This window comes from Bombus bifarius, unplaced genomic scaffold (genome assembly GCF_011952205.1).
Source record: "Bombus bifarius isolate JDL3187 unplaced genomic scaffold, Bbif_JDL3187 scf7180000009200, whole genome shotgun sequence".
Lineage (NCBI taxonomy): Eukaryota > Metazoa > Arthropoda > Insecta > Hymenoptera > Apidae > Bombus > Bombus bifarius.
This window is the reverse complement of record NW_022884965.1, coordinates 3,578,387-3,600,031: the sequence shown is the minus strand read 5'-3', so window position 1 is coordinate 3,600,031 and position 21,645 is coordinate 3,578,387. Positions and strand designations below refer to the sequence as shown.

The 21,645-nt window shown below is 32.7% G+C and overlaps 4 protein-coding genes across 11 annotated transcripts in view; all 4 read right to left on the bottom strand.

The window, feature by feature from the left end:
* The window catches only part of LOC117214316 (low-density lipoprotein receptor-related protein 2), a 38,798-nt gene extending 31,115 nt beyond the window's left edge, over positions 1-7,683 (bottom strand). Inside the window, exon 1 of the mRNA XM_033460315.1 lies at positions 7,045-7,683. Coding sequence (XP_033316206.1) covers positions 7,045-7,207 — 163 coding nt within the window. The 5' untranslated portion in view covers positions 7,208-7,683. The remainder of the gene's footprint in view (positions 1-7,044) is intronic.
* Positions 7,684-9,532: 1,849 nt separating this feature from the next.
* On the bottom strand, positions 9,533-16,354 carry LOC117214479 (aftiphilin). Of its 4 annotated transcripts, none has more exons than XM_033460621.1 (8): positions 16,218-16,354; positions 15,662-15,778; positions 14,254-15,497; positions 13,976-14,188; positions 13,765-13,920; positions 13,465-13,525; positions 13,122-13,250; positions 10,389-12,983 (listed from the first exon to the last, which is right to left on the bottom strand). In XM_033460621.1, the coding sequence occupies exons 2-8, from the start codon at positions 15,762-15,764 to the stop codon at positions 12,394-12,396; spliced, it is 2,496 nt and encodes an 831-aa protein (XP_033316512.1). In that variant the 5' UTR covers positions 15,765-15,778; positions 16,218-16,354; the 3' UTR covers positions 10,389-12,393. The 4 variants fall into 4 exon arrangements, with proteins under 4 accessions (XP_033316515.1, XP_033316512.1, XP_033316513.1 ...); XM_033460622.1 differs by having other exon boundaries at positions 13,765-13,911; XM_033460624.1 differs by lacking the exons at positions 10,389-12,983; positions 13,122-13,250 and adding an exon at positions 9,533-10,207.
* A 49-nt stretch (positions 16,355-16,403) lies between these two features.
* LOC117214480 (zinc finger protein 678-like) lies at positions 16,404-19,913 on the bottom strand. 2 transcript variants are annotated; one of them, XM_033460626.1, is made up of 7 exons: positions 19,799-19,913; positions 19,051-19,349; positions 18,219-18,850; positions 17,862-18,155; positions 17,246-17,806; positions 16,750-17,185; positions 16,404-16,545 (listed from the first exon to the last, which is right to left on the bottom strand). In XM_033460626.1, the coding sequence occupies exons 2-6, from the start codon at positions 19,318-19,320 to the stop codon at positions 16,750-16,752; spliced, it is 2,193 nt and encodes a 730-aa protein (XP_033316517.1). In that variant the 5' UTR covers positions 19,321-19,349; positions 19,799-19,913; the 3' UTR covers positions 16,404-16,545. The 2 variants fall into 2 exon arrangements, with proteins under 2 accessions (XP_033316517.1, XP_033316516.1); XM_033460625.1 differs by lacking the exon at positions 16,404-16,545 and having other exon boundaries at positions 16,634-17,185.
* Positions 19,586-21,608, bottom strand: LOC117214487 (spindle and kinetochore-associated protein 1-like). Of its 4 annotated transcripts, XM_033460634.1 has the most exons (6): positions 21,362-21,608; positions 21,182-21,290; positions 20,990-21,111; positions 20,457-20,913; positions 20,251-20,408; positions 19,586-19,951 (listed from the first exon to the last, which is right to left on the bottom strand). In XM_033460634.1, exons 2-6 carry the CDS (start codon positions 21,267-21,269, stop codon positions 19,739-19,741), a joined length of 1,038 nt encoding a protein of 345 aa, XP_033316525.1. In that variant the 5' UTR covers positions 21,270-21,290; positions 21,362-21,608; the 3' UTR covers positions 19,586-19,738. The 4 variants fall into 4 exon arrangements, with proteins under 4 accessions (XP_033316525.1, XP_033316526.1, XP_033316527.1 ...); XM_033460635.1 differs by having other exon boundaries at positions 19,594-19,951; positions 20,251-20,390; positions 21,182-21,553; XM_033460636.1 differs by lacking the exon at positions 19,586-19,951 and having other exon boundaries at positions 20,088-20,408; positions 21,182-21,555.
* Positions 21,609-21,645: the final 37 nt, after the last annotated feature.

The window sequence follows — 21,645 nt, the reverse complement described above, 5'->3', positions numbered from 1 at the left end:
TCTAGGGATTTCTAAAAAATATTTTCACTAATCTAAATGTACTAGCGTCCCAACTTAGACGCGCTTCGTTTTTTTCTTTGAGGTCAAAGGAAACGATGTTTCCTGAATACACAAGAGGATAGCGGTACATCGATGGAAAATCATTAAATTCACGATCGCTGAAGAACCTCGGCTGAATTATTTGATTAGAAAATGCCAGTTTATTTTGCAGCAAAAATAAAAGGTATCTAGAACAAAAAGCACTCGTTTGGTCTGATTCTGAAAAAGGAATTATTTGAAAGGCTAATTAAAGATTTCTATTGGTCTAATTAAACATAATTTAAATAAGAGTATTTTACATTAATGAAGGATGTTTCTTAGCCAGTGATTTATTAACTGGTATTGCGTGCTATTCGTATTTTATTGTTATCCAGGCTGGTAGATGCTCGTGCACGATGCGCGTGCAGTTATTAGCACGAGAAAAAGAAGTAGCACGAATCAGTGGGTCGATGAAACCCAAGCACCTTGCACTCGAGAGTTGTCTGAGTTTGTAAGCTCTAATTCCTTCCTTCTTCTTCCAAAGAAGGAGAAAGTTCCTCCTCTGTTGTAGATACATACCTCGCTTTAATCTTAATCTTTGTACGATAGTATATGAATGAAGAAAAATGTATTTAATTTTGATCATTATTTTCATTGTGAAAACAAAATTAAACGCATCGCGTTTCATCTATTATATTTTTAACGAAACTGAAGTCACATGCATCGTGTCTCATCTATTACTTTTATAATGAAGATGATATTAAACGCACTGCGTTTCGTCTGTTGGGGACGAGTTCAATTCTTGTTTGGAAATGCTTATGTGTCACAGTCATTACGTTACTGGAATACGATTGGCGCATTTTCTAGAAAGATAAAACGTACTTACGTATTTATTCTCTCTTGGTGATACAACGCAAAATCACTATATTAATAGACGCTTGTCTAATGCTTATCTAGTAAATAATATTGCATTGTAAAATTTCAATGTAATTGACGTAAACGAGAGAATAACACTATTTTAAGTTCAATATGTCAGGGTGATATGTATATCTGGTCATTAAGATTTTAAAAAAGTATTCCGTTGTCTAGAAATAAAAAATAAACCTTGTCAATAATAATCTTGATTAATAATCGTGAAACATACCAATTATAAACTCTATTTGGCGGTGGTCTAATTGCTGAAATTGAATAATGTGCAATTTTTTTGAAAATTTTATTATATATATTATTTATATATTTCACGGTGTTGCAGTTACCAAAATTGGATACGAAAATACCAAAATTTTAATTAGATATATTATAGTCGCTAGACTTCATCTTTTAAAGTGTTATTAAAATTTCAGTTGAAAAATCTGTTGGTCCAGCTACCGTTAATTCGCTTCCCAGAACACGGAAAGATATATACGTTCGTTTCGTGGTGCGTGTTGAAATACAATATGGCGATCATACAAAACGGGATCGAGTTACTCAGATACACGACTATACGGATCTTTTTTCATATTTTCGGGTCTTTGGGTAGTTCACTGATCTTCTGGAATACAAAACACAATCCCATGCATACATCACGTTTCTTCATAATTGGAATTTAATTTCAAAAACCATAAAAGAAAGTTTTAATTAAAGTAACGATTTAACCTATAGAAATATGTTAGACAAGTGTACGATTAAGACGTTCTAATGTAGTGATACACTTTTCATTGATCTTTAAATTCAATTATCTGGCTACAAAGGTTTTCAACTGACCTCAGCCGATTTATCATTTATCATTTATTCGAAATTGACGTTTAACCTCTCAAGGCTGGGGCATTTAAATCCACGATTCGCACCAATGTGTTATCGGTTCCGGTAGGCGCGGTAGATCTACATATGTATGTAGACCGATACTTTTTTTGCTCATTTGCAGAAGCAACAGAGAAGGATTTTTTTTTCCTAGAAGAAATCTAACGAACCGAACGAATATTATACCAATTTACAAGTTCGTACTTCGTCTTATCATTTACCATAAATAAAAATAAGTATAAAAGGAAAAAAAGAATGTAAGTCTGAATGAAGTTTCGTTAAATACAGCTTGTTCATATAAATATTAATTGCGATTTTTTACTAAATAATGTATGTATTATAATATAATAAATAAAACTTAAATATATAATATTAGTACTAGTTCGATTAAAGTTCATTCATACTTCCACTATCTATCCACTTATGTTTTGTCCTTGACTCTACATAGAATATTTCTACAGGGTTCTTATGCATATAGAGCCTTGTACTTAATTAAACTGAGATTACATTGGTTCAGTAACTTTCCAGTCCAGTGATCCAATCCAGCATCGAATCGTAACAAGAATAACGTGGACAGTATTTTCATTTCAGTACAGTACCGTCATTCCAGTGAACAATCCAGTCCAACGACTGTATTGAAAGTTTCCAATCGACTGTTCATCCCCAGCATTACTGGAAACATATAGAGATCCAGTACTGGCTGAAGTGTAATAATGTATCTAATTTAACACTTCAAGAATGTAAACATTGATCGATTTCTAGTCAATCAACTGAAATATAATCGTTTGATCCAGCGACTGGACTAATGTAAAGCCAGCTTTATTATTGTTAACAAATTTAATGAAAATAAAATAAAGATCTAGCAATAATGATAACTTTCGTTGTACATTCGCAAAGTAGTTCAATTTACTAACAACGATGTATAGCGACACCAAATGGAGATGGACCAAGATGGCGGTCAATTACGAGATTTTAGAGTATAACTCTGCTAAGAAGGAAAATTTTCGTGAAACATTATAAAACAAAGCTTAGAAGAAGCCCAAGGTATGGGAGTCCTCGAGAATTCGGAGCATTCTCCTTCGTCGTGTTTACTACGAGTTCGAAAAACCGGTTTTTCTCTCTCCACAAAACTTGGACCTGTGCGAATGGCGCATTAGATGCAGCGCGTCACGGTAGCCCTCGATCGTATCGATCATTCGATCGTTCAAGTGAGTACTTAATAAAATCTAATTAGATATAATCAATCCAAGGAAGGAAAGAAAAATCCGAAAAGGAAGAAAAACCTCACCGGTAGAATAGCATTTCAAAATCTCGAGATCTTTCCGTTGTCGTTTGAAATAAGTAATTACTAATTTATAATAATCTCAATTTGTCTGTTGAAATCATACAGCTATATTTTACGGTTTGGTGAAAAAATTTCACGTGAAATCGTCGAATAGAAACGGAGGAGCTTGTGTAGAACTAGCACGTCGTTCGGTTCTCAAAAAAATCACGATCAGTTTACACGCAAACTAAGGCTACAAGTGGAACCGGTTTCGTAAAGATTGCGTGGCCACACAGCATTCATCTGTGTTTATTTCGTTTGCGGCAACGATCATCGGACTGTGTTCGTTGCCTTCCGGACGGATTAGAGGATAAGAAAACGCGTCGAAACGTCCAAGACAGTTTGGCGGACGACCCACTCCTCTTTTAAGATTTCACGCATACAGTGGCTTAGGGAAGTATACAAATGCTCTCCATAGAAAACCTTCATGCGTGACGACACTAGCGCCATATTACGAGTGTTACGTACTACATATTTATCTACTTGTCTTTGCTCATCTTTTTTCAAATATTCCATGTTATTAAATTTTAGGAACTAATTTGATCCTCCTATATTATTTGGGTCGATATCTTGTAACTCCATGTACATACATATATTTGTAAATTTTACCAATATAATCATGATGATCATATCTCAGTAGAACGCTAATGAAATTTCAAAATGTATTGTATAATACGGATGATATATTTATAAAGAAATTTTGCAATTGCGCAAATTACTTTTCTGAGCAATTGTGTATTGCAAAACATGTTATTTCTCAGCTGATAAGACATTTTAATATTCATAAGCAATGTTTGTTAAGAAAAATAAAACCGCATTACAAATATTTGCCTGTTCTACATCCGTTTGCATTTTCTTCGAGTTTCATGTGACCAGATGGTGTAACAACTTGTGCCGAATAACTGTCATTTTTCGTTGACCAAGCATAAATATGCGTATGCGCTGTGCACATAAAAAATCTGTTTTGTACATCTCATAATAAAAATTTTCATAATTTTTAACGATTGAATTGTTCTGCTGCACTTTTATTAATCGCATTGTGCTTGGACAGAAACAGGACCGGCAATACTGCTAAATTTAACTTCTGCTACCCGGAAAGGTCAACTTGTACATTTTACCTTTCACAGAAAACTACCTTCGAATCTCGAGGTCATTATTTATCTTCTTCCTTTTCCTCTCATATATATGTATATATATATATATATATATATATATATATATATATATATATATATATATATATATATATATATATCATTCCATATCCGCGCGCAATAAAACGCGCAAAGTTCTTTGTTTTTGTATCCAAAATACAAGCGCTTTTTTCTCTGCGTCTTAATTTGATCATAAATTCACTCTAGATATAAAAAAACATGTCCAGATATTTTTTTTCATTCGTACAATAAAATGTACAAGTTGAGGTTATGTGACAAAACATGAATTTGAGTATCCTTAATTTGCCTATCCCTTGAATTTCTATTTTGATTTATATAGTTTTTCGAACTGTATTCAGCAAGTGAAGATTCGAAAGAAGGTTCGATGGTTTCAGTGATTTCAAAATTCCAGTAACTAACTCTTCTCTGAAGATTAAAATACCTTTACTTTGCAAATTCTTAGTTTTGCCTTTATAATTCTCCGAATCATATTTAATAAACGAAGATTCGATGGTTTCAATGATTTCGAAATTCCAGTGACTTTTCGCAGTTTAGGGATTAGAATCGCGTTACATTGAACAAAAGTCGCGGCAGCAACGGGGTTAACGGTAAATTCAACTCGATTCGTTAACTGCATTCTCATGCGAGGTGGGATTTTTAAAAAGTCGGACGCCCGAGGAAAAGCACATGCGATAAGTCGTACACCTAGCGGGGAGCAGAGAAAGCAGTGGCCGGAGATGCCTCGATGCAAAAACGACCGCAATCTCGACGGTATAGCATTTGTAACAGAACCAGAATTAGATCGAGAATGGCCACTCTAACCATTTCTAAAATTTCACGCCGCTGCAACCAACCAACTCCATTTAAAACCAGAAATTCAAAAATTATAAAAGAATATGCATAAGATGAAAATAGGTTGTTTGAACAATCTAAAAAACTTCTTTCTGTACAATTGTATTTAAGTAGATTTGTTGTTAATTAATTAATTAAAGCACAAACAATAAATAAATACACGTTTTTCGAAAATTAAAAGACGTTTCAATATCGAGAGTAATAATGGCCTTGAAAGGGGTCATAAAAGTAATTTTGAGGTCATCAGCGGTTGCGTCACCCTATAATTTTTTTAGCATCCTCATTCACAGTAATCAGCTCTTTTCTCGCATTATCAATTGTTTGTCATCCTTCGGGATATTTTTCATACACATATGAAAAGAGAACGAGATTATTTTAACATGTTGATTGCCACGCGAATCCTCTATATTTTGCACACTTTGCGGGAGCCACGATAAATTGAAATATACACATCACACCATAATATTTAATTTTTGCAAAATATTACATTGTATTTGCACACCATTTTCTGAAATGTTATCTCTTATCTAAATCATTCACATTGTTGACAATTTTTTTAATCCATGAAATTTATCTAACTTTTATCATCCTAAAAGATTTATTAACCTGGGTTATGTTAAAAGAAAACTAGAGATTCAATTAATCGATTGCGTATCAACTATGTGGTTCTAAGAAACTTCTAAGATATTCAACCATAAAACCATGCGACAGAGAGATATAAATTAAACCACATACGAGAGAAAAAAAAGAAGGGATTCAATTATTTCTTGCGCATCAAAGCAAACAGATCTTCATTCATCCAACGGAACAAAGGCCAACGAGAGTGTGTACGTATATTTGACTTTGTAGAATTGATAATTAAACATGAAACTTCGCAGAATGGTAATAAACGATAATAGTTGATAGGTTAGCTATTTGTGCTTTTTGTGCACGCAATTGTTACCATGCAACGTTCAATAAGATAAAAAAGAAGAAATAAAAACATGATTCATAAGACCAAACAAAAATCATTTCATTAGGCTAAATTCAAGACTAAAATAAGCTGCTATTCAATAATCATTCTACTATTCTGAAAATAGTAAAACTACATGCGTGGAAACTCGATAGCTGTCATCGAACGTTTTAACGGTTCCTTTCGAAGTCGCAAGGATTCATATTGAAAAACATCGATCTATGCGCGGTATGTATGCGCAGACGCTCGTGATCGCAAACAGGTTGCTGTGCAATTTCGTATAAAAATTGAACGAATTTTACCCCTTGCCTTATAATATTAAATGACAATCACGGCACGGATTATGATTACGACCCAAGACAACTTTCCTATATATAATGTTACAAAATTTCGAAACTGATACTATTTTGCAGACTATAATAGATTAACGTTTATTTAACAGATTTAATGTCGTGTGCGCCTCATATTCTCCATTGAGCTCTCCATTCGAGCTGTATTTATAATATGGGTTTATAATATGGGTCCCACTGGGTGGGACACGTGGCTTAGATAGAAAATCTTACGAGAATAATATAGCATTCACGTCGTTTCATTATATCTCTCGCTCGAATTTATTGGAATTGTCTACAAAGTTGACCAGATGAATCTAATCTGTGATGCTGAGACACTGCTATTATGTCATGAAACTGCGAGGCAAGAAATTAACATGTTCAATACGATGTCGACACATATATCGATATCATCTTTTCTTAGGTATTTCTCAACAATCTAAATCTAATGTGTTCTAGCCACTTTTTAAGTAGAACTAACTAAAAAATATCTTTTCTGGTCATCATTCTGAAAGATAGTAATTGTAAAAATACTTCCCCACATTGAACGTGTTAATTGGGATACCATCGCGAGCAGTTTTTTCCCTAGAAGTAAATAATGTGAAGTAACCATCCAAGAAATGGAGATTCACTTACCCATCCTGAGGGCGGCAACCTGTGCGACACCGGCTAAGACTAAGATCAGTGAAAGCCCATCGAGGACCGACCACAGGTTCTTCGTCCCAAAAGTATTCCCGGAAGAATATTTACCACCGAAGAGGAGCGTGCGTGGCCGGCGTGGCCCCGCAGCCACTGCCATCGCACAGTCCTGCTCACCGCACACTTCTCACAATTTTTGTCTCCACTGTTCTGCCGGCACCAAGATTCTTACAATGTTACACCGTTCGACTCGAGTCGAAACTGTACTTTATTAAATACACTTTAAATCAGGAAATATACAAAACAATGTGAATAGTGGGCGAAGAACGTGTTTTGTACGAGATAACGAAGAATGTTCGAAACGCAGAACTTGCGATAATTTTGTAAGTTCTTTTCTGAGGGTTAAGAAACGTTGATTGTAAAATACACTTGTTAGCAGATGTTGCAGAAACTATCTGTTGCGCGTGCGTGCTCTTCTCGAGACGAAAAGCAAATACGGTCCCTTGGTACAGGAAGGAAGACGAAGGAAAAGAAAAAAAAAAGAACGCGAAAAGAGCACGAGCTACTCTCGGGTTCAGTTCATGGCTCCCACGCGCAACATCAACGCGGCCGCGGTCAGCGAACGACTAACTTCGAAGCGTGTACACGCGCCGATTACAGGGGCTCGAGACTGATGTCACCGCGCATGCGCGTGAAAGGGCTCTAAGGACCACGTGTGACAAATCCTCCACTAAGATAGGATTTAACTAGCGAATACCTGTGAACGCTGTGACATGGATATTAAATACGGCGTAAAAGGCGATCATTGGAAATAATCGATTAGCAGTCGACTTAAACGATCGATTTCCTCTATGCATAAAGTGGAATGCAACAAATATTCGTACACTTGCCACAGAAAACTTTGATGCTTATATTGTACGTGTTATATAAAACATTTTGAAATTTCCTGAACACTGTAATGAGGTAAGACTCCCATGATCATATTGACAAAATTTGAATCCAATCTGAAAATAGATATAAAAATTGTAAGATAAATAGAATAAGAATAGTCACCTTAAGCATGTAATAAACATAAAAAATAGTCTCACTAATGTCTGTGATTTACTAATACTTTAAATAACTATTTGCTTAAATACTTTTGTAACCTCTACGAAATATATGCTGTCAAATATCTTGCAACTTCCGTATACGTTTTTAGAATCATTTCAAATTTGAACAATATAATCACGATAGTTGAGTGCTATTACCATTACAACGCTAATGAAATTTTTAAATGGTTCGTATAACATGTAATATGTTCATAAAAAGTGTGAGAATACTTTCACGAGCCACTGTACCTAAAGATCATTCTTCTTAAACCATACATCCTTCATACGTGTCAAGGGAGTGGAATTTTTTAAAAAATAACTTATTAATTATTTTAATATATTGCATTTCGTATAATATAAAATTTATTGATAGCTTTATTGTGTTTCATTTTTAAGATTCGTTTTCCTGTCCTTCGAAAAAAAAGTTGCAGAGAACGAATGTAAACAGAAGGAATTTACCTGAGCTCAGGTAATATCGTCCCTCAGACCTCTCTTGACTTCATCTATAGATCTTAACAGATCTGAAACCTGCATCCATTCTTTGAATTCTTTTGTACGGAAACGCATTTATTGACCAAATGACCCAACCTGCCTATACTTTTCTACAATAACAAATTTTTGCAAGTAGTATTTAAATTTTCTAAATATTTTTATAATATTTTAAAAACAGATTTTCCAATTGGAAGAAAATTACAAAAATTTGTAATATTAATAAAATAATATAATATTATTATTAAAATATTAAAATATTATAATAAAATAATAATAAAATACTATTATTCTAATAAAATATTATTATTATATAAATATTAGTCTCCGTCTAATATTCGATTGAAAAAGATTTAAGGGATGATAGAAGTGGAAAAGTATGCGATCAAATATCTCAGTATCTGCAAGTAAAAACGAGGATCAACTACGTAGCGGAGGAATTAATTGGGAGTGGCATGTGTTCGAGAGGGAAACCTGCAATTTGTCTTTACGTACACTGTTTGTGAATGAAATTGTATAGCGTGAACTCGTGCCACCCGTGCCCGGTGGTGCCGCTCGAGAGAACGACACGTTGCCGACTCCTGCGTTTTCTCGCAAACGCATTTATTAGTCAAAGCAAATACCACAAGACATGCCCGACCTTTTCTATTGTCCAGTCACATGGAAATACCACATCTCTCCACTTCCTCTTCATAGAATTATACCGCACATCGCTGGTCTTTTAATACATTTCCTAATACATTATTCGCTAGTCTCTTAATACATTTTAATCTTCATCGAAGACTTTAATATTCCTTAAAATTAATACATCTCGTGCTGTATTTTTATTAAATTTTTGTACACTATATTTTTATTAAATATTAAATATTTTAGTCATGCTAATCTTACATAATTTGTCATCCAGGTAACCTACATAGCACAAAATGTGCTAGAATGCACATTAACGTGACCTTAGCAAATTTTTAATTCAACCTGATTCATGACTTTTACTCTGTCCAGAGTCTTAACCTAATTGTGGCAATATCCTGTTTAGATATTCTATATATAACTTCAAATTTATCTTCTTCATATATTATGGCACCAGCCTCTTATAAAAAAATATTCCTGGCTGACTAGTAATACACTAGCAATTCTGACTGTTGCAACTAGTAGTGAGACCAATCATTACTGGGAAAGTAATCAGTAATTTTGAGTACATCTTCCGTATTATATTTATTTTGTCGTATTCTTCAGTTCTTTTTGGATAATGTATGTTGCAAGTATTTGTTTAAGCTACTCTTTGAATGCGAGTTCATAAAAATTCATTCCTGCTAAGAGCACACATCTCTCATAGTGCGACGTATATGTTCTTTCACCTGTTATTTTGCTGTTCATTGGTTGCGCACCTTGCCGGCGCAACAGTGAGCCGCACAATAAAAGGTTTCTCTCTTCTTCTCGCGTTAACTCTCTTCCTTCATGTATGCGGGCACACGAGTCGTGACCTTGTGGCATTTGGTACCTGTCCGTACCAGTCGGCGCACGACTACGCCTGACGTGTATAACGATGGGCATGATTCCACTGGCAAATTAGTAATTTTCCTGAACTTTTCATAGAACAAAAAAAAAGAAAAGAATCTATTATATTCTATACTATATAGGTGCCCCTTGAGCCATGAATGTGTGTATATGCACTTTAAAGTAACATGTGTGAGTATACATATTTATGTTAGCATCATTTTCAAACAGTGGTTAATAGAATATTTGGTATTGATTCAATACGGCTAATAAAATAAAAATAAGAGTTTTTATTGACACAGTAGAAATAAGAGTAAAGTATTTCTATATTCTATGTGTAAGTTTTAAGACTAGTACCAATTCAATGACACAGGCTTTCCCTCTGATCTATCCTGTATATAAGAGAACATTGTTCTTGCGTAGAAGATTTTCAGCAACACTGAATGATTACAGAAGCGATTATTAAAAAACAAAAGATTGTAAATATCACCATATCACCATATTTTTTCATATATTAATTTAACAAATTAACTGTGTGCACAGAACATAAAACAAATGTAATTAGATAATAAATACTTATGACAGAGTAATTATAATACCTATGATATAATATTAAAACACAATTAGATAAAATTAATAACGTTTTAACGTTTTAACATTTTTACAATTAGAATATACCATTTGCTTAACACCTTGGACATTTTCTTTGATAATAGAATTATAAATAAAATATATAATATATCTATTATATAAATCGCCCATAATCGCCTCAATTCCTTTCAAATCTTCCACTCAAGATTAATCCTCTCCTTGCTAATAATAGAATACCTAGTTGGGCTTTAAATCATTATACTATAGTATGAACATTCAGTCTACGAAAAATAATAGTTATCAAATGTCAAAGGTATAAGCACCCCCTATTAAGTTTCTCACGAGTACTTTTATATTCACCTACGATATCTTATTGTTATTATTTGTTAAGTCACTTTTGAACGCCAAGTATGTTCATGACAATTCCCTCTGAACGTAGTATTGGTAGTAAGTCTTAACTCGAGTATCGAATATTCGATATCACTAACTATCTGTAACTGTGGTGCGGTCAGGTAGTACAAACTTCACTGAAATAACAATTGTTAATAGTTCGGTTAATTCTTCGTTCGTTATATTCACATATTATCCTCTTTTCACATGGATAAAGAATACGTATATTTTTAATATGCTTTACGAAATAAAAATGCGTATATAAAGTATAATTTTTACAGAGGCATAATTGAACACAAAATTGAAAAATATTTTTTCTCAAAATAATAATTTCTTTCTTGATTAACCATGAAACTAACTTGTGACATCGTTGTATGCCTCCATTAACAATTTCTGGCTGCACCACTAACTTACTTACTTTTGCACCTGTTCACGGAACAGAGTCAGTACGTATAAAAGATTAAGTACATACTGCTTACGAAGCTCACAAGCACGTAAATAACTAATTAGCAACACATATTATATCAACAAACTATACCATAATTAAAAAGCAAAGTTGGAAACAGAAATATGAATTATCTCTAATAAGAACTCTACCATATATCAATGCAAGAGTTCTTTTATTATCTAAAACAGATATGGTTAGAAATATCAGAAATTTAAATTTAATCATACTATATGTATAATCATACTGCCTAATCATATTTTACAAGCTATTTTAAAGTATACATATATTGGTCCACATCTGAGAGCAAAAAATAAAGAAGCAAGGAGAAAGGTCAAGAGATATCCATACCTGAGTTAAAAGAAATAACGTACAAAAGCTGTGTATTACATACTATGAGTGATGTTTTCGTTACTAATACTCGGAAGTATCTAGAGATCTGGAAATGATCACATCTTAAATGATAAAATATTATGACTCCATTTCGTGAACAAAGTAATAAGGTTCTACACCGCCATTTTATCATGCAAAAATGATAGAAAATCTGTATTGTGGAATAGCTCCTTTCTATGAACGGAAAATAAACATCCATCGTCTCGCATATCCCATATCTCTTTTTTACCTTCCTGAATAAAGAATACAGAATACTTTATCAGTCAGTGCTTTTTTTTCTTCTTTTTTCAGGGGGAAAATATAGGTTAGGATCAAAGGTCGGCCCAAGCGCGGGTTTGAAAGGTTAGCGGAACGTCTTTTCTCCTTGGTTTCTACGTCTCATCAATTTGTCCACGGGACAGAGTGAGATCTATCGAATGTTGTGACCTTTCAAACTCGCGCTCAGACCGACGTTACTCAGCCAGGCATTTTACGACTTATAACACCCATTTCGCAGGCGAGCTGTTTGTGTTCCCGATCGAGCATCAGAGTTCTAGCGCTGAGGAACGAAAGATCCGGTAAACGGTTCAATATCCTCGCTGTTTCTGGCTGAATCGGCATTACCCGACCGAATCTGTCCATTACTACGTGCTCGGATCCGGATCTCTTGGTCATAGGCTTGCCACGGTAAACGTCTCCCGTCGTCGATTTCTCCGCTGATGAATACTGTTTGTCACTTGACGGAAACGATCTCTCAACCGACACGAATTGTTTTTCGCTCGTGTACTGTTTATCAATTGATAGAAACTGCTTTTCTGTTGGTAGACATTGTTTCTCCATTGGAATGCCTCTTTGAATAATTGTGCTCTTCTGTTTATGTCCTGAGTCGAGATCAGTTTTCCTCTTCCATTCTGGTGCACGTGGAACAGGCAAAGGTTCGATCATTTTCGAAGATTGTGAACGTTTCGTATTCTGTGACTTCGTGATATCATTCTCCAGAGAATCTATCGTCTCCACTTTTGACACTGAATTGCATCGTTCCCGATTTACATTTACTTCTGGGATATCTGTTGTTTTGTAAAAGATTTCATTTGAAAGCGGTGATTTTGAATATAGATGTGTATTACGATAGAGTAGAAGCATGCAGGAAAACAATCTAATGTGTCTGTGTGTTCTGGCTATACAAATACAAGCCTAAGACTTACGATGATTAATAGGATTCCTTGCGCTACTTGGTCGACGATAGGATTCAGAATTGGTGGAGTTGTGGGATGTTAGTAGAGGATCGAAGGGACACAAAAAGTCCAGAGGTAGAAGAGCAGATAACCCACCACCTAGATTACACGATTTATCAAAGAATATTCCCAGTAATTAGCACACTTTATACAAAACATAATTGCAAATGCAAAGTGAATAAAGCAATTACATATTTTTACACTAAAATGTGAGGTATTTCTTTATTTGTTTATTAAAGAATATCTGATATTGTGGTAGCAAAATAAAACTAATGAAATTGTAACATGAACATACATTGGTCTGAATACTTACTAGCTTCTAAGGGATTAACAAGCCCAGAACTATTCCAATCGAATTGAGCAGCAGGTACTTCCTAATAAAATTATGTCAATATTAATTATGATCAAATATACTGTGTGCAATATTATTAATTATTAGTAGAATAATATTTAAATAATCAAAAGAATTCCAGAAACTATTTAATAATAATTTTATGAAAACCTAATTGGAAGTTTACTACTTCTAATTGTCACCAATAACAAGATTCCATGAAATCTTAACTGGGGAAAAATGTAATAGCTTATCCGAAGAGTATTGTATTTAAAAACTTACTTCTGAATTAGTTGAAGCTTGGGATTTGCTGATATTCGACAAAGCAACTGGTTGAGGATCAGTTGTGGCTTTGATTGGCTCTAACGGAGTAAAGCCAAGATTCGCAGCAAATCTTGGAACATTCGGGTTCCATCTCGGCCCGAATAACTGCGAGTTCTTAAATTTAATCTTCGATCGATTGTACCATTCTATACAAGCAAATGTTACTCACGATATTACGAGAATCAATACCAAGAGAGTTTAGCAATACATTGTTGCTGGAACTGTTTGTCCATTGGTACGTCAAAGCATTCGTTTCCTCAACATTTTTAATACTTTGCCAGACTTCGTCCACCTCACTTATCAATGGCTGTATCTCAATTTCACATTGCTCAGAGTCCATTGAAAACATAGTAGTTATTATGTCCTCTATTTTGTTAGCAGCCTAAAGAAAATTTATGCAAGTTTCTAGTAGTTGATTCAAAGAAGATAAATATAAAAAAAACTCACGCTTTTATTTTCTATTTGACAAATTGACTCTTTTAAACTAATTTGCGACTGTTCTACTGAAGGCTGCTCGAATGCTGTTTCGAAATCATTGAAATCTCCAAAATCATCTTCCTCGTTTTTTTTATCAGGTACATTTGTTTCATCCAGTTTCTCGAATTGCGTATGCTCAGAGAAATTTGTAAAATCACCAAAATCGTCATCTTGAACTAGCATTTTTTCTTTGTTCTCTCCCGATTCCGTGGAACAGTCAGGAAACTCTGGCTGAAGTTTGGCAATTGAAGTTTCCAACATAGAATCATACTTGAAGTCGCTAAATTCTTCGCTCGGACACTTGGAAATATCTGGCAGTGCTGCAGAGTAGTGGTCATCTTCAATCTCAGAAAACTGAAGATCTGTGACAATTTCATGTTCCATTTGATCTTTTAAAAAAAACTCCTTACTTGAGTTATTAATGCTCAACTCATTTTCAATAGGACTACAAAATACTGAATTTTTAACATTTACAAATTCCAAACCGTCAGCTTCAAATGAAAAGTCATCTTCTTTAATAGATACATTTAGATTTTCTACAGACTTATCTTCTAATTTCGACTTTACAATGGTATCTTCTGAATCCAAATTCGAATCTTCTTTATTTTCTCCATTGAAGTCTTTGTTTAAACTGTTTACATTATTGGACGTGACTCCAGAGTCTTGAATTTTAAAGCAATCTACTTTCGAAATATCTGTAGATGTATTGCTACTGGAAATCCAATTTTGTGAATCTTCGAACTGTTCATAATCGTAAAAAGCATCGTTTAATGACTGTACCGTGTCAGGAGCGGCGGTCGGATCTCCTAGATCTAGACTTAAAGGTTCTATATTTTCTAAATGATTAGCTTCACCCTCGTTTCCTTCAAAGCTATTGCTTTCGCTGGTTAAATTAACTCCATTAGAAACCCCTCTCTCTACAATAATTTCTTTATTATTATTGTTCACGTTTCCCAAGTTCTTTTTGCTATCATTTCCTATGATTTCATCCAACTTCTCAACTTCTGTCCCGAATTTAATATCATTTACAGTATCATTTATTTTCTCAAGTATTAAAAGGTCCTCTGTAATATTCGGTTTTGGACCAACATTTATTTGAGAATTTTCTGGAATTTCTGAAATACCATTTACTCTCGGTGAAGTATGTTGAGATGTTAAAGGTGTTTGGACTGGAGTTACAAGCTTATGCGGTGAATCTGATGATACAGATAATTCTAGAATATAAATGTTGATATATAATAGAAATATATATAACATTATATATTTATATTATACATTATATATATTATATATTTATATTACATTATATATTTTTATAATATCATATTGTATAATTTTATTATATATTATATATTTTTTTAAAAAATGTTGTAATTACCATCTATGCCTCCAGTAGTAAAATCTCCAAACTCATCTTCCTCAGAGTCCCCTAGATTGTCTAAAGGAGGAGGCGTAGAACTAACTAGCGGAGGAAATGCCATTCTTCATGGAACTTCTGAAAAATGATGTTTGTCTTCTTGTGACTGAAGAATAAAACTATTATTGTATAAACTTTTTGCTACTTATATAAAATATTTATGTCTATTTCTTAATATAATTCATCAAGTGAAATTCAATATTTCTTGCTCTACTTATGCTATCAAAATAAAAACATTTACCGTCAACATTTTTTATAATTTTATTTGAAAAGTAATAAAAGCCCTTTGAAAAATACAAAATTTTCATTTTCATTGTGATGATACGCATATGTCAAATTGAATTAGGTTAGGTACGTGTCATTAAAGATGACAGAAAATATTGAATAAGGTAATTAGAAGGAGCATCGATTGAGTTTTAACTGATCGTTATATATCGTTTTATTATGGTATGTAGGTCGAAAACAAGATCGGTGAACGTTATAATTGAAATTAAAAAGTGATCGAACATAGACTTACAAAGGAGTGTCAGGTACGTGGAGCACCTTACGAAATGATTTTTATCTGTAGTTCGTCATCATTTCTATTGTAACGAAATCAAACCTCATACGTGTGCAATCTTTATCAGTAACAATTGCACTTGTTATAGTCGTAAGGTTCAGTGGTACGAATCACGAGACATCGGTCGTATCACCTGTTCTATACGTGTTGCATCTGCGCACCTGTTCGCGCTTCTTATCGCGCCTAATTTTAAAGGAATACAAATTTAAATCACTTTACAATATCAATCATTCTTTTTCTTTCCTTTTACGATATTCCTTTCTTATCCATCCAATATTTACATAACCTTAAAAGAATAAAGATTCTTAAAAGTAATTGATATGCATAATTCATAATTTTTTTTTAAATATAATTTATAAAGCATTACCATCATAAAAATTTTATTTACATTTTATTAATCACAACATAACGTTTGAAAATAATTCATTACAACAAAAGATTATCATAAAGTGTTTATATGAGAGTATTTAATAATTATATTTAGCTTAACCTATTTTGTGTCTTGTTTGGCAATATGTTGTGTTCGCCTGTGTTTTCTCATGTCTCCTTTTTGTCTGAAGCATCTTCCACAAACATCACATGCATGTGGTTTTTCACCAGTGTGAATCTTTATGTGGTTGTTTAAAGCTTCTGTTCTGGTGAATGCTTTTTCACAATAGTGGCACTTGTATCTACGATCCCCTCTGTGTATTAGCCTATGTTGGTAGAAGACAGAACCAGTTAAGAAAGCTTTGTTGCAAACATCACATTTGAATGGTCTTTCCCTTGTATGTTTTTTCCTAGTGTGGTCTGCCAAATCTGGCTTTATTGTGAATCTCTGATCACAATATTCACAGGCATAGGGTTTTACACCCATGTGGAACCTTTTGTGGGTCCACATATGACTGGATTGAGTGTAGCTTTTACCACAGATATTGCAAACATATCTATATAAGAATAAAAAATCATAAAAATTATAAAATATTAATATAACTTAATATACGTACGGTCTTAGTCCACTATGTCTTCTTTTATGAGCATTCAGAGAATTTGCAGTTGGTAAAAGACTACCACAAATATCACATGGGAATTTGGAGCATCTGTACTTTCCATGTTCTTGAAAATCTTCTATAGTCACAAAAATACTTCCACAGAGTTCACAAATGAACTTCTCTTTGCTCTTCTCTGATCTTCTAGGCACTGGTTGGTGTCTCTTCTGCTTATGTTTATAAAGCAAAGATAGTTCCTTAACATCTCTGTCACAAATCTCACATAAAAATACTACTAGCACTTTGAATATTCTTGGGTGCTCTTTCCAGTGAAGAACAGCCTCTGCGAAAGATTTGAATGTAGAGTTACAATGGTTGCAAGAGTATGGTTTCTCAATAACGTGAGATTCTCTGTGAGTTTTTAAGTGATCCATATCTGCAAAGTGGCTGCTACAGAATTCACAATGGTACAATTTCAATACTTGCATCTCTTCTATAAGACTAATTTTCTCCTCATGTTTTTTGCAGTGTTCATCTGTGGAATCGCAACTTCCAAAGACTTCACCGCAACGAATACACCTATAAAACATAACTTGTTGATTACTGAAGAATGATACAAAAACAAATATACTACCTCCAAATAGTTTGACTGTTTTCCAAAATGATGCTGTGCCCAGCAATGTGTTTATTCAGTCTTGATTTTTGTGTGAAACTTTTTGAACATTCTGGACATTTGTATGGCTTTTCTGGAAGATGAGTTACCACATGGCGTTTCAAAGTGTATCCATCACAGAACCCCTTGGAACAAACTTCGCATACATGAGGTCTTGTTTTTCCATCCACACATATATGTTTTTTTAATCCTTCTTGATTTTCAAATAGTTTTCCACATTGTAAGCAGGATACTCTACCATCTTTACAATGATATCTGCAAATAAAATAAATGGATATATTACTTAAATTTTTCTATAATAATTTTTCTAGGTAATACCTCTTGTAATGATAAAACAATTTTAATTCCTTCCCAAACGTAATTTTGCAAATTTCGCAATACAACGCTTTTGCATCTTTATGAAAATGTTGATGAAACTGCAATCGTTCTTCAAACGTGAAAGTTGCAAAGCATATATCACACTTGTAAGGTTTGGAAGTACATTGCAAATTAGGTTTGCATTTATGCTCATCAAGAGTCTCTTTTGTATGATACAAATTCATACAAGCTCCGCATTTCAGATATTTCTGCTTGGTACCCAAACAGAACAAAGTTATAGATTCGTTTTCTGGTTCCTCATTCTGTTCAATATTAATTTCATTAGGAATTTGTTCCTCATCACTACTCTCAAGAACAATATCACTATCGTACAGTTCAACATCTTTTCTACTCTCTTTATCTTCTTTATAAATTCTCATCCGTCCTTCAACACACAATGGACAAGAATCAATATTCCCCGGAGAATTTTCTTGAACATCATTTCTAGTATTATTGAAAGAATGGTTTTGCTTTAAAATTTCAAGAAGAGTTTCCTCAGCTCTGATACATTGAACATCAAATTCATTGCACCAAGTAATCTTTTCAACACATGTTGGACAAAGTTGTTTGGGGAGAGGATCAGTTTTCTTTACCTATGAAAAAGTTCATATTTAATGATCATATTTAAAAATTTAATTATTATAGAAAAATTCGTATGCGTAGCAACAAAAAAAATTTTAATTCTGTTTCATTTATCTATAAGTGATCTTAATGTTTTCATTTTATTAATTATATATTTACATAAAATTAGTGTAATTTGTACTAAGGAGTAAAAAATTCAATAAATAATTACCTTAACACTTAAACATGTGTTTATTTTATGCAAAAGTTTCAAAGATTCACCAAATTCGGAATAGATGTAAATCGGATGTAAAGTTTCTCCAGCACATAAACGACATAAAGATTTTAATCGATTTTGTTTATCGGGATCTGGAGCTAATTCTAAAATTTCATTCGAGGAAAATGGTTCCTCCTGGGACCAAATAATTGATCCTTCGAATTCATCAAAATCATCTTCATGCTCGCTTAATGTGCTAATCGACTCCATTCTTCCGCTATTCATGTTGGAAGAAATCTATGAATTCTTTTTATCTAAAATTTTAACATTAATCGATTATATTTTAAAGAAAAAAGATATACGATAAATAAAAAGTTACATAATCATGAATTTTCGCTCGAACTGTTTAATTCTTAAGAAATATCCTATATAGCGATAATTATTTTCACGCGCTTTCGTATTAAATGAAAAATATTTTGTTATTTACAATCTTTTAAATTTTACATATAATATTTGAAAAATTATTCTCATAACATTAATTATATATTATCTTTTTTCAATATATTAATCATTAAGTTGAGATTTTTTGAATATGCATTTTTTACTATTAAATTGTTAAATTGATGTGTAATTTCTTAGTTGAAATAAATTATTGTTATACGGTAAGGTTACTATTAAATATTACAAAAAAAAAATGATAGTTTTAGACTATCTTATCTCCACAAGTGGAGCGTACGATCGAAATTATTTCAGAGCAGATTACCTCGTTCCTTGGAAATGAAAAGGGAAGAATTCTTTCATGGCAAACTAAACTTGTGTCTTCGTTTCGTCGAAACAATTCGACAGGGAGTCTAATCTTTATGAGTTGAGTGTTTCTGGTAAACACGCTCCCACGACGACCGAAACAAATGCGAATCTTAAAAAATTTTCGCAGTTTAAGAACGTTAGAAACTTATTTGTCATCATTTGATATCTCAATTATAAATTTTTAATCAAATTAATTTGAGTAAAACCTTGATATTAAATTTTAAAGACAAAATAAGTATAAGAAATGGGATAGTAGAAAATATATTTTACAATAGTATCAATTAATATAACTAATAGATGCATAATTGCTAAATTACATTTTTACTCTTTCTGTACAATAAAACATTCATTTATTACACAATATCCTGATTTATAATTATAACTTAATTATTATTTTGGTAATATTACATATCGGACATCATTTTTTATCCTGTGCTCCCTTAATCTTTTGCAATGTCGTAGAACTATCATTAGATTTAATTTGAGTTTGTCTAATTTGGATTTCGTTTGTCTTTCATAATCTTCACCAGTGAAAAAGTATACATATTCTGAAACACAATTTTTACCTGTAATAATAAAATATGTACTTCAGTTATATAAAATAGAAAACTTACTATTATCATTACAGATGTCCATTTCCTGTTTTTTATAGTGTAAATAAAGATTCAAATCGCCTTGTTTTCTAGCATGAGCTTTCCCCAATGATAAAAACATATATTTTGCTTTTAATATTTGATTGATGGTATTTATAAAATTATTGACTGTTTCTAAAGATTGTCTCCCAATAATGTACTTTGGGATTTTATTGAACTCATCCGTGTCTATCAAAGATATCATAAGACAAACTTCAGGTTCGTTAAATAATACTTTTTTACAGTCTATCATTGGAGTCTCTTGTTTTTCTCTATTGTCACTTATTACTGTATGTACTGGTGTGAATTCCTCTCCCGGCATGCTTCTTAATGATAAGGAATTTTGAGTTTCATAATAATCATGAATCAACTCAGATGGAATATTTTTTTTCATGTGATTGATTTTTTTATTCACAGCTTTGATATGTAACATTAATTCCTGGAATTTTTAGATTTCTAATTAAAACTTATTTAAACGCAAAATGTGTAAAAATATAAAAAATTATAAAACATACTCTACATTCATTATTCTGCTTCTTTATTTCATCCAATTTTTGCCTCATGATTTCTATATCATTACATTTCTGCAAGATTGCTGTACGCATTTTAAGAAGTTCTTCTTTCATTGCATCTTTGCCTGGACATAAAATTAAATATAAATATTGTAATATAAGATATTAAATTAAAGAATACAAATTTAACCTTACTTTTAACAAATATCGTTGCAATTTCAAGATCTTGCAATTTTTCACATTGTCTTTCCAAAATTTCTTCCAGTGTGTAAGAGGTTGACATTTTAATATATGTGCTTTGTAACTAGTAAATTGTTAAAAAACAGTTGTTTGTGGAATAACTTGGGAGAATAGATATAATTTGTTAGGTATTACCTGTTATTACAAATAACGGTCACTTTTCTGTCACCGTTTATAAACTTCAAATTCAATTCGGCGTAGTTTACAAATGGCGCGCTTGTCGGCGTCGGTTTAAAAACTTAAGGTAACCCACAATTAGCCGTTCTTCTTTGTCAGTTGTAGGTCGCTTTAAAACTGTATTTGAAGCTTTAAATTAAGAAACTAATGCTATATAAAGAGTTAATGATTCTTAATAGGATTGATTATTGTATGATTCTTATATACTAATTAATTAAATTTTGAATTTTTATGAATGTACG

Excerpts from the sequence above, each read along its gene's own strand:
- LOC117214479 (XM_033460621.1), bottom strand. The coding sequence starts at position 15,764 with ATGGCATTTCCTCCGCTAGTTAGTTCTACGCCTCCTCCTTTAGACAAT. Across the intron at positions 14,189-14,253 it reads GTCAAATAGAAAATAAAAGC|GCTGCTAACAAAATAGAGGA; the intron begins GTGAGTTTTTTT and ends AATTTTCTTTAG. Across the intron at positions 12,984-13,121 it reads AAGGAATCCTATTAATCATC|ATATCCCAGAAGTAAATGTA; the intron begins GTAAGTCTTAGG and ends ACAAAACAACAG.
- LOC117214480 (XM_033460626.1), bottom strand. The coding sequence starts at position 19,320 with ATGAATAGCGGAAGAATGGAGTCGATTAGCACATTAAGCGAGCATGAA. Across the intron at positions 18,851-19,050 it reads ACACATGTTTAAGTGTTAAG|GTAAAGAAAACTGATCCTCT; the intron begins GTAATTATTTAT and ends ACTTTTTCATAG. Across the intron at positions 17,186-17,245 it reads AGACATAGTGGACTAAGACC|ATATGTTTGCAATATCTGTG; the intron begins GTACGTATATTA and ends ATTCTTATATAG.
- LOC117214487 (XM_033460634.1), bottom strand. The coding sequence starts at position 21,269 with ATGTCAACCTCTTACACACTGGAAGAAATTTTGGAAAGACAATGTGAA. Across the intron at positions 20,409-20,456 it reads GGACATCTGTAATGATAATA|GTAAAAATTGTGTTTCAGAA; the intron begins GTAAGTTTTCTA and ends TTATTATTACAG. Across the intron at positions 19,952-20,250 it reads TAAAAAATGATGTCCGATAT|ATTCGCATTTGTTTCGGTCG; the intron begins GTAATATTACCA and ends AAATTTTTTAAG.